Here is an 11632-nt window from a genome sequence, read left to right as displayed (position 1 = left end):
GGGTCAAGATGTGCGCAGGGTCTCTAGGGGAAATGCTCCGAGTGAGCCTAGAAATAGGCAGGAGCGAAGATACGATGCAGTACATGAAAGCGAAGATACTATTCACTCGGAAAGTAAATAGGCAAGAGCGAAGCATGAAAGCAAAAATATGCAAGTCTCGTACTTGCATTTCCCCATATTTTGATGGTTTCAACTTCTCCATTAATGCATCGCAGTATGGGATAATTTATAAAAGGGAAAAGTGTCAAATTAGTCCCCTAAGTCATTCGGATAGTGCAATTAGGTCCCCTAAGTAAAAAAAAAAAAAAGTTACATTTACATTTCCTAAACCTGTAAAATTGTGCAATTAAATCCAAAAATACTTGTATAGCATGTTAAGTTTTTCACATTTCGACACGTGTCACTTTTATTTTATTTAAAAAAAAACTTTTTATAAAAACCTTAACAGCACCGACTGTCCTCGCCGAACATCCACGACTATTCGTGATCGAAGTAGCCACCGACTGTCCTCGCTGGACAGCCTGTTAAGGTTTTTTTTGTTTTTTTTTAAAAAATTATTATTATTATTTTAATTATTTTTTAATAATTTAATAAATTCTTTCAAAAAAAATAATTTAATAAATAAATAAGAAGTTTTTAAAAAAAAATTAAAAATGACACTATCGAAATGTGAAAGACTTAACATGCTATACAAATTTTTTTGGACTCAATTGCACTATTTTACAGGTTTAGGGAATTCAAAATGGAGCTTTTTTTTTTACTTAGGGTGTGTTTGGAAAGCAGGAAAATGACTTCTGGAAAATGTTTTTTGAAAAATGAGTTATTTTCCCGAAAATAGTTTCATTTCCGGTGTTTGGTGGCATTCTGGAAAACTGTCTTTGTGTGTTTGGTTCATTTTCTGGAAAATGAATTAAATTGTATAATTTTACATTTTAATTATTATTTTAAAATATAAAATAATAATAATATATAAAATAATAATATTTCTTGTAAAAAGTAACATATGTGGCCATTTTGGCCAAAAAATTGTTGAAGCCAAGTCCGGAAAATGTCTTCCGGAAAAAAAAATCCAGAAGTCATTTTTTAGAAAAATGACCTCATTTTCCTTGGTCAACGGTAATTGTTTTCCGTTGACTACATTTTCCAGACACTGCCAAACACAAAAAGCCCTGAAACTGATTTCCAAAAATCATTTTTCGAGCTACCAAACACATCCTTAGGGGACCTAATTATACTATCCGAATAACTTGGGGGCCAATTTTACACTTTCTCCCTTTATAAAACTTCCCCCGTGATACAACATTAACTTAACTTTGTCAGACATGCTGTCATAAACAATAAACCAATAAAATGAGAGCATTACAAATTTACAATTTAGACCACTGAAGCAAAGCAAGCGTAATAAAGATTCTAATTCACTGTATTAACACAAATCAAATGTTCTTTAAATAAGCAAATTATAACGCACAAAAGCATACAACAATGGACCACTAAAGCAGACACCATAACAACAAAAAAGTATTGCACTTTATGTACACCTACAGAACCACTACAATTAAAAAGAAGAAAAATCCTTACCAAAAAAAAAAAAAAAAAGAAAGAAGAAAGAAACACTTTTTTTCTACTTTTAATAAGAAATTGGATTAAGATAGTAAAATTATTGAATTGTCAATAAAAATTTGTCCAAAATTAAAATAAGCATATAATTTAATTTAATTGGTTATGCTTTACAAAATACTGAAAGCAGAAACAATCAAGTATTGAAGCAGAAAAGATGGTGTACTTAAATGGAAACACAAATCAGCACGCTTTCCTAGATCAGAGACTACTCAGAAAATGAAGCAATTGCATGACTGACAGAAGAATTCATTCTATGCCATGCCAACCTAGCAACAGATTTTCAAATGACCATCTTCTGTGCCAACCACAAAGAGCCGAGAGAAAGGCAGGATACTTATGCTCGATAACACAGACATGTTCCTCGATTCCCCATCTCCCATGTATAAATACTGAGGAACAACATGTTGCCCTTCCTGCCACACCAAATTTGCTGCATGTCAATATCCAACCATAAAGATAAATGAAACTATAACAATCCCTAAAGATTCTAATTACTTATATGCTTGGGATGCTTTTGTCAAGACACCAAAAGAAAAAGCACATCAAATGCCAATTTGGTACAAGGTAATCATTAAAACAAAAAACAGAAGTGAACTTTCATCACAGCAACAGTTGCATATACATACTTCATCTGCAGACCTAGCTAAACAAGAAAGCCCAATCTTATTTCTGGATATTGAAATCACATCTTGTCCCCAAACCGAGAAACCAGATACACCATCACTATGTCCTCGGACAACCAAAGGTTTTGATGTCCAATTCCTGTAAAGTGAAAATAAAGAAAAAGAGAGGATAATAAAAGGAAAGCTCTTGTAAGGCCAACAATTAGATAGTTAACAAATTGTATTAAGTTAGAAGAACATTGCACCCTTCGCAATCAAAACCTTGATTTTGCTTGTTGATGAATACCTCAAGGAGGGATAGAAGTCAAACTTCCAGGCTCATTTTCAAGAGGAAACAGGAAGAATAAAACAAATTTTAATTTTAATTTTAGTTTTAATTTTAATTTTTACAGGGGAAAAACATTAAAGAGCTAAGGCCCTTCTCCAATCCATTCTCAGAAGTCAGAATGGAAAGTCACTGAATACCAAGTAGGTGTTAAACATTCAAATAGCTAGTGGAATAAGATCTCAGGAATTTTGACGCATAAAGCAATGTTTAAGAGATACATAAACCCATGTAAGTTTGTTTTTGTTTTTGGGAGAAGTCATGCACTTACATCATTATTGTGCCAAGATATAATTTATAGGACAACTTCATTTAACGAAAACCAACAGCCGAAACAAATTATGCCTGGGAGAGGCTCCATGCCAATTCACCATAATTCAACTGGCTGAAGAGCATATCCAACAGAAGTGTTACCTTCTCAAGTCCCAAATTCTTAACGTCCGGTCAAGGGAGCTTGAAATAAGCAAATGTGCCTCTGGTGCAGCTAACTGCAGGCATTCAACAAGCCACATTGCATGCAACTATGTAAGCAAAACTAAGGTTTCTGTACATAAGAAATGAAGCCACATATGACATTTTCTGTCTACATTAATGCAAGAAATAGTCTGCAATACCTTTGTCACAAATCCATCGTGAGCCTGCCATGAAGCAATAATATTACCACTCCTTAGGTCAAACAACCTACAATGACCAGAACTTTGTCCAACTGCAATCCAAGATGGAAAGGTAGTTGCTCCATCAACTTGAACTTCAGTAGAACCACACGAGCAAATGGATGAAGTCAGGGAAGGAAAGTTGGATTCAACAGCCTCACTTCTCCAGAGATGAAGCTTTTGACCTTGTCTGACATCAATGAATCTGCATGCCATAAGTACAATGGTAAACTGAGAGCTGTACAGTCATTTTATAATTATCAACAAAAGATCCAAATCAGGAGGAAAAGAAAATCACTAACCGGAGTGAACCATTTCCAGTACCCACTGCAAGCATATTAAGAAATTCCAAGTAATGCATACTAGTGTACAAACTACTATCAAATGCTGTATTTAATATTCCACTAGATAATGAGTTGAAATGGAGACTGTTTGCCTGGTCTGCATTTGACTTTGAAGCATTTGATGGAGGCCTTCTAATATCCATAGAATTTGAGAACTCAGAAAAAACAGAAACCAATTTCCCTGTTTGTCCATTCCAAACATGTACAGTCCCATCACATGAAGCTACTCTACCGGAAGACGTCAAAATACAAATATCATTCACAACCTGGAAATAGGAGGAGAAAATAGAAATATACTGAAAAGAAAAAGCAATCGAACAACCAAGAATTTTATGGAGTGTATTTTAATCCCTCCAGATAAAAAATTAATTATGCAGAAAGCTAATAGAAGCTATCAGGTTTATAAGCAAACTACTAGTACCATAGCATTAAAAATACTAAGATAAATGACCACCTCTTCATGGCCATAGTAGCCAGAAACAGAATCCACCCTTGAAAGCTCCCACTTCTGAACAGTTCCTTTGAAACCTGCACCAACTCCTGCTGTGAAAATACTACATTCATCCTGGCAAACTGCTATAGATCTTAGCACTCCATGATGTGCTCGAACAGAATGCAGAATAGATGCTCGAATTTTCCAAGGAAATTCATCTTTTGGACCTCCATGACGGCCAATAAGATCAGGCCTCTCAGAGCTAGCCATTGGGCCAGGGAACCAATACCAGGGTTCAAGAGTACCAAAATCTGAGCCCCCAGCTTGCCTCTCTCCGGAATTTGGATGATGATTGGACAAACTTTTATTTGGGACTACATTTTTGGTACCTCTATGTCCTTGTGATTGCGGTGTTGACCACCCTGCCCCTTTAAGCAACATTTTAGCAGGAGAATAACCGGATACAAAGCTCTCACCAACTGTTGGTCTTCTAGCATATGTATTTTCTGCACGACATCGAGAAGACTCCGAGATGGATTCCCACTTAATCATGGGATTTCAGAAAGTGACACACAAAAGGAAAAAAAATGGAATTCAGTATATGAAAAGTAATTATGTCTAATGTAATTCAATATTGTTCCCTCTTCAGGAAGGTTTTCCTTGAACTTCTTATATTTATATTAGGGATTCCTCACTGGTCCTTCTCCAAATTAAGAATCCTCATCACAAATGCATGAGATGGTGTACCTTCCAATTATAATTCCGTAGAAGAAACTGCTCCAGTAGCAACCACGTAGTACAACATTGGCGGAGTTTCTCAATACCAAGAAGAGATGCAAATGATGGATACAAAAACAACCTACAAGTTTGTTAACAAAATGTGAAACAATAAAATACTAGCAAACCTAGCAACAGAAGAATACATCACAATGCTTCAATATACTAGATTTGATTTCTACAAATTGCAATCTCAAAAGTAACTCACACAATGTCTGTGTAGCTTCCCTTATCAGTGTCTTCTCCTGCCTGTATCCTTGGCACTCTTGGCTTTCCTCCCTGAATTTCAGAACGATTGGTTTTCTCCTGGGAGAAAGCAAGGTCATCAAATAACTCTTTGAGTGTTGGAAGGACATGCAATGCAGTTAAATCTGGTCCAATTTGCTGACAAATTGCAATGAGACTTCTTGATGTGACCTTTCAGACAAAAGAACTCATGTATTAAGCTCAATCTCTACATGGTAACATTTTAATGAGATTCAATTTTGAAAAAAATAAGAAAATTTTTGAAATACCTGAAGCACCTGAATACCCAGATTGTCCTGCATGAGAACCTGAAGATGTAGGCATTTTCCATCCTGCAAAAATTATAAAACATGATTAGCAGCTGCAGCCATCTTCTACTTCTTATTCATTTGTTTTTTAACTGCATACTTCAATGAGCTCTCTAACAATCATCTCCCTTGGCAAAGATGGAATAAGACCATCTAAAGTTGTCAAACAATCTGTTAGAGCTGAAGCACTCCAACTCTGGATAGGTTCAGGCTTATTTGCATTTGAATTATCAATGCAACATTTGATGACACTTCTTAGTAATGGAAGAATCTGTTTGACAATGAAGTTTGCTCCAATAAGACAACCTGAAAGATGAGAAGTGCACAAAATCTTTTAAGTTAAAGAAGCATATTTCCTGAAATAATGTTAACCTTTTAATTGAAGTCATAAATACCAATTCTAACCACGACATCAGTTCCATCATCACAAAGCCCTTTGCCAAAACAGTAGATGAGAGGCATAATTGTCTGCGAGATTGAACAGGATAGCCATAAAGTTGAGAATAACTGTTAAACAATGAACTAACTAGAAAACTCAACTAGTATTTTGTATATATTCTCTGTGATATTCTGATCATATGTACAGAGTGTAGAGCTATTTATACAAGAAAGGAACTAACCCTAGCCACAGATTCCAAACACCAAAACCTAGGGCTAAGAGTAATTCTCTCAACTAAGACCATATTTCTCCAACAATAACCAACTTTTGAACATACTCTATAGTATAAATGCACAGTGTTTATAATCTATGTATCTCTCTTGGTTTGGGGGGAGGGGTCAAATAGCTTTAATAGATTTGCGAAATAAAAATAGAAAAGTCAAAAACTAGAACCTGATGAACCATAATTGGTATGCCGAGCTCTTCACTAGAACCAATCAATAGAACAGAGGCAGCGGCAGCAGAAGTCTTATGAGAACTAAGAAACAAGTTGGATATCACTAAAGGATGTATTGTCTCCAAATATGCTTGTTTTCCAATTCTGTCCCATATTTCCTGCACAAATGAGCCTTGAAGAATAGAAATCTTCAAGTGTGAAGGACCTACAGCCTGGACAAAGATAATAAATAAATACATGCGGAACGCAAAATGATGAAAAGTCTAATTAGAGCGGATATATTTTAAAATAAAGTTTAAAAGCAAACTAGCCTGTAGAATCTTCTGGATTGCAGGTACAAGTAGCTTCTTTATTGCTATTGGATTCAGACACCTCAAAAATTCAGTCAGTATTATGCAACCCCATTCAGCTTCAGCATCTGTTAAAGGATTCAATAAACATTTTAAGCAGTTGGGAGCACACATTTCAGAAGCAAATGGCCCCATTGCTCTAAACGCTCCCTTTTTTGCAAAAGTTGCAGCATAACATAGACGTGATTTATCTGTCGCTAGAAGTTGAAGGGGTGCAAGAAATATGTAGGATGCCCTTATGGTTGAGGGGAAGTATGGAGATTCCAAAAGACATTTTGCAGAAGGCCTCCTGATTGTTTGAACAGAGATAGACTCCTTTAGATTTTATAAACCCATTATACAAAGTATTAAGCTTTTGGAACTGGGAATAAATATAGAGAACTATACCTCCTCCAGTCCTTTTGAACACAAGCTTCAACGAATACTTGAGTTTCAGGGGGGAGTTCTTGAATCATTCTAGGCAAGAAACCACTCTCCAAGTACACACCTAACGAGGTTGGATCAAAAAGTGGCCTTCTCAAGTGCAGTTCTGCTAAGATGCATCCAACTGCAAATATGTCATTCGAAGCATTTTGAGAAGCAGTGCTCAAAAAAGAAGATTTTTGCCTCCATAGCAGTAGCTCTTGGTATCCCACAGATGTGTCATCACCAACTTCAATATTCTTGAGAAGGTAATTCAAATCAGTAACTGAAGGCATGATAAAGTTGCTGCTATCACCATCCGCACTGGACTTTGGGTGTTCTGTATCCTTAGTTGAATGCTTTATTACAGAACAATCAAGTTCTATGGCATCATTTAGATGTGGGTAATAAACGGGGCTTAACACCCTTGAATGCTCACTGAACAACGCTGCTTCTTCCAGTTCTTGCAAAAATGAAGCTTCCCCTGCCACATCACTTACAGGTTTCTCACACATAGTTGATCCATTGGTCCGGTCACAAATTGCTATGGTACCAACAAGACGAGGAGGATGTGGTCTAGTGAAAAGCTGGCGGCGCCCCATTGACCTCGGTATCATGTGCACTGATGCAGGCAACATCACATTCTTGGCAGCAACAGCTGCTTGGCCAGACATTTTATAGCCAAAGGTGATATCGATCCAATTATGAATTTGGCTTGAAACTCGATTGCTTTCTAAAGCATTTCTATGCAACTTGATAAAATGTTCAGGAGTACCTGCCCATGAAGGTACTGCCAAATCAGACATACCAGGATGTATGGAATGAAATATTTGTGGATCACAGTAAAATTCTGGAATGCACTCATCAGGTGTCCATTGATAGAGTCTTTGCATGTTTGAAGGATACTCATTTGGTTCATAAACTGAACGAACAGCCATTCGCAGAACACTCAAAGGTAATCTCCTTGCCTTATAACTGCAGACAGCCAGTTCAGACAAGCACTCATCTGACACATGATGTGGGATTTCAGATGTTGAATATGTGAAGTCCAACTGTTCATCACCCTTTGCCAGCCGCCACTTGCTCTTACATAAATCTCGCCACCCAGCATCATTATTCTCATCAGGTTCTACACAAAAATCAACAACCCATGGCATTACCGTATAAAAGGCATGGTCACCCCATCTTCTTCCAGCTAATTTGTTCAAGATTAGGAGATACTCAAAGTTACTTAATTCACCTTTCCACCATCTATTGAAGCTTGAATGCCAATCTTTATACTGGGAAAGCCTCAAATCTGCATAAAGTCCTTGCGAAAAGCATGCATCAAAACCGCTATGTGAAAGGCATTTGCCTGCTTCAGCTATTGCACTTGAATAAGAACTTAGGAGGAATTTATCCACAATTGGCAGCCAACACCAAGACAAATCAAAGAGTGCTATGCAGGAAGGGGAGAGATTACCATGGCTAAGCCCTAAACCATGCATGTAAGCTAGTGCAGAAAGTAACTGGTAGATCAGAAATCTCATATGCCAGTCAGACTTCAAGGCACCTGGGCTGTAATGTATGACATTTTCCAGGGTATGAGCAGTTTTTGGGAGCACCAAACAGATTTGACTTGATGTCCTTAGCATTCCAAAAATTGGTGAAATGTTGGGATGTCTTATACAACCAGGAAAGTTATTCTCAGTGAATGAAGGTGTCCCAACAAGCCTAAGAAAATTTACACTATCTCGTCCAGAAGCTTTACCTTCTACCAGATGCGTAAGGGAACGTAAAATATGATCTTCAATAGACCCAGACAAGAAGTGTGAAGCAAGATCTTCAAACGATGGGTACGGATGAATGCCAATCTGAGCAGTTGGAACCAGGGCAGTGAAAGCTCTGAAACAAGAAAACCTACCAAAAAATTTGCAGGTAAACTTTTCACACCCTAATCCATAAGTGGATGTATTTCTGCAACCTTTCAAGAAATCTTGACATTCAGTTGATGTATTATCTAAGGAAGTAGTGTTATCACCAGAAAGTCCAGTACTGGCCTCTGCTTGATCATGATCTTTTTCTAATAGCACTGCATTGTTACTGTCACCAAATTCAGGAAGTTGCGAACAATGCTCATCACTGCCAAACAGAGACAGTAGTTGAATCGATCATACCATGGATACAGATAATATCAATTCAAATTCTTCATATAAACAAAAGGTACTAACTTCTCTTTTTATCGGCTTATTAACACTTTGAATTTCACATTCGTTTACTATTTATTGTTTGTTTCTTTTTGGAGCTTAACGGTTGATTAATTGTTTAAACGGGAAAAAAATGAAGTAAAAGCAGCGCAAAGATTACCATACACGAATTTTGCCAAGCAATCCCCTTTTCGGTACGGCACATACTTGACTACAAACTCAGGCGATGGTTCTGCGCTCGAAGTCTCCAGCTGCAACAGCATGAAACGAGTATAATACTTAGTAAGAAGCTTACGAAATCATAAGCTGGATTATATATTTGCTGGCACGGGAATACCCGAACGACGGCTGTGGATCCAAAGGGAAGATGAGAATCGGAGAGGCCATAGCAAAAGATGAGCCTATCTGATAGGTCCTCTCTGATGCGCCGCTGCAGACACTCGAAGCACATTGGGTCTCCCATGGATTCCGTCTGTTCGCCCCCCAGGGGAGAAATTCTCCTTTTTTGTTATTTTGTAGGCCAGAAACCAGAGCCCTGTTTTCAGGTAAGGGAAATTGTCTGAAATGGGGTCGCAAAGCGGTTTACCAGTGCACCTCCATATGTGTGTGAGTTTCCATCGTCACTCAACAAAACAAAAAAAAATAAAAATAAAAAAATGTCTGAAATGGGACATACGAAATTTTACAGAGTTTAAATATGATTTAAATTAATTTAATTTAGGCTTATTGGCATAACAAAATTAAACCTTTTTACCTTGTGACATTTATATTTAAACCTTTAAATCTTTAGTCAACAAAATTAAAACAGTTTTGTTTTGCGACAATTTTACATAATTATAGTGTCTACTGTCTAACCATAAAACTAATTCAACTCTCCTAATTTAGGTATTAATCATGTAAAATCATTTTTTAAGGGTTACACTTTCACGAGACCGTTTCGTGGATCTTTATGCGTGAGAAGAGTCGAGTTTGGTCAAATCAACATGTAAATGTCATACTTATATACGCAAATGTCATACTTATATGCTCAAATGTAATACTAATTATGAATAAAATGTTTGTTACTTATAAAGATAAATGTAATACTTTTAGAGAAAAATGTAATATTTTTACATTTTTGTTGTGGTTAAATACGCTGATATATACGAATGTGCCTACATACGATCTTAGGGCACAGTGGGTTGGACGATCCCGAGCTAATATTAGGTTCAATAGCAATCCAAAAGTCTCAATCTTCAAGCATTTAATGCACTATTTATAGAGGTTAAGAGGGGGCACATGCCGGTCGCCCAGCATGCTTGCCACATGTTTAGCATGCACTGGTTATGTTGGCGGCGCTTCAAATCGGCCCACATGGGAGACGATTCCTAGCAAGCCAATATATAATGAGATTAGTCAGAGCGGTGGTGGAGGTATTTGTCCTATTGCGTAGTGGCATTCAGTCAGGGAGTCCCAGTCCGAGCACTAAGGTCATACTCGATCTCACAAGGCGTATGCGCAACGGACAAATAATAATCCAAAGGGATAGCTCTGTACCTATCTCGGTTCAAATCGGCCTAATAAGTAATGTCGTCAAGTGTTTGTTACTTATAAAGGAAAATATAATTATTTGAGGAAAATTTTAATTTTTTAAATCAAAATGTAAAAGTATTAGGGGTCGTTTAGTTCATTTTTCTGTTTTTCCATTTCCAATTTTCCATTTCTCCAGTTTTCCATTTTTCCTTCTCCATTTTTCCAGTTTTCCATTTCTCCAGTTTTCCAATTTTCTTTCTCCATTTCTCCAATTTCTTCATTTTTTAGTTTTAGTACATAGTTTGACTACAAACAAAATACCAAAAACTTCATTAAATACAATCATCCCATATAACAATAATAATAATATCATTTTACAAATTTAATTTTTAAATAAAAAATCCAATTACACTAATACTAATTAAATGTACAAAATGTAACAAAAGTGGAAAAAAACATATTACTCCGTACTAAATAAATTACACGTATTTCAATCATTTTAGTACATCATTTGAATACATAATAATAAAAATTAAAATAATAATAATAATAATAATTAAAGTAAACAACGGTAAACATAAATATAAACATAAACATAATAATAATAATAATAATAATAATAATAATAATAATAGAAATTAAAGTAAAAAAAAGGGTAAACATAAACATAAAATAATAATAATAATATTCACAGGAGGGGAAAGAACAAAAGAAAAGGGGAGGGAAAACAGGCTAGCATATTCACAGGAGGGGAAAGAACAAAAGAAAAGGGCAGGCTAGCATATTCACAGGAGGGGAAAGAACAAAAGAAAAGGGGAGGGAAATTGCGCCTAGCAGGGTTCGAAGTGCAGACCTCACGGCAGGCATACACGCGCATTTCCATTCTTCCATTTTGGAGAGAGTGGATTTCTATCTCTCCAATTTTCTATAAGGAGTTAATACCCAATATAGTCCCCGACTATAGTGGTTTTATTCAATTTAGTCCTAAATGACTTTTTGTGCTCAATTTAGTCCTCG

At 36.4% G+C, this 11632-nt stretch overlaps 1 protein-coding gene across 3 annotated transcripts; it reads right to left on the bottom strand.

Moving 5' to 3' along the window:
• Window positions 1-1665: 1665 nt before the first annotated feature.
• LOC116015186 (protein GFS12) lies at window positions 1666-9704 on the bottom strand. Of its 3 annotated transcripts, XM_031255211.1 has the most exons (16): window positions 9441-9704; window positions 9269-9354; window positions 6903-9038; window positions 6477-6804; window positions 6162-6377; window positions 5725-5797; window positions 5430-5635; window positions 5291-5353; window positions 4984-5192; window positions 4746-4857; window positions 4020-4541; window positions 3524-3831; window positions 3183-3426; window positions 2983-3056; window positions 2247-2382; window positions 1666-2033 (listed from the first exon to the last, which is right to left on the bottom strand). In XM_031255211.1, the coding sequence occupies exons 1-16, from the start codon at window positions 9564-9566 to the stop codon at window positions 1887-1889; spliced, it is 4986 nt and encodes a 1661-aa protein (XP_031111071.1). In that variant the 5' UTR covers window positions 9567-9704; the 3' UTR covers window positions 1666-1886. The 3 variants fall into 3 exon arrangements, 2 of the variants coding, with proteins under 2 accessions (XP_031111071.1, XP_031111073.1); XR_004097566.1 differs by lacking the exons at window positions 1666-2033; window positions 2247-2382; window positions 2983-3056 and having other exon boundaries at window positions 3400-3426; window positions 3524-3788; XM_031255213.1 differs by lacking the exons at window positions 1666-2033; window positions 2247-2382; window positions 2983-3056; window positions 3183-3426 and having other exon boundaries at window positions 3673-3793.
• Between the last annotated feature and the right edge of the window lie 1928 nt (window positions 9705-11632).

Source organism: Ipomoea triloba, chromosome 4 (genome assembly GCF_003576645.1).
Source record: "Ipomoea triloba cultivar NCNSP0323 chromosome 4, ASM357664v1".
In the NCBI taxonomy this organism is placed as follows: Eukaryota; Viridiplantae; Streptophyta; class Magnoliopsida; order Solanales; family Convolvulaceae; genus Ipomoea; species Ipomoea triloba.
Note: the sequence above shows the minus strand (reverse complement) of the source record. Positions and strands in the feature narration are given on the sequence as shown.

Excerpts from the sequence above, each read along its gene's own strand:
- LOC116015186 (XM_031255211.1), bottom strand. The coding sequence starts at position 9,566 with ATGGGAGACCCAATGTGCTTCGAGTGTCTGCAGCGGCGCATCAGAGAG. Across the intron at positions 2,383-2,982 it reads AGAATTTGGGACTTGAGAAG|GAATTGGACATCAAAACCTT; the intron begins GTAACACTTCTG and ends TTCACTTTACAG. Across the intron at positions 2,034-2,246 it reads TAGCTAGGTCTGCAGATGAA|GAAGGGCAACATGTTGTTCC; the intron begins GTATGTATATGC and ends TTGGTGTGGCAG.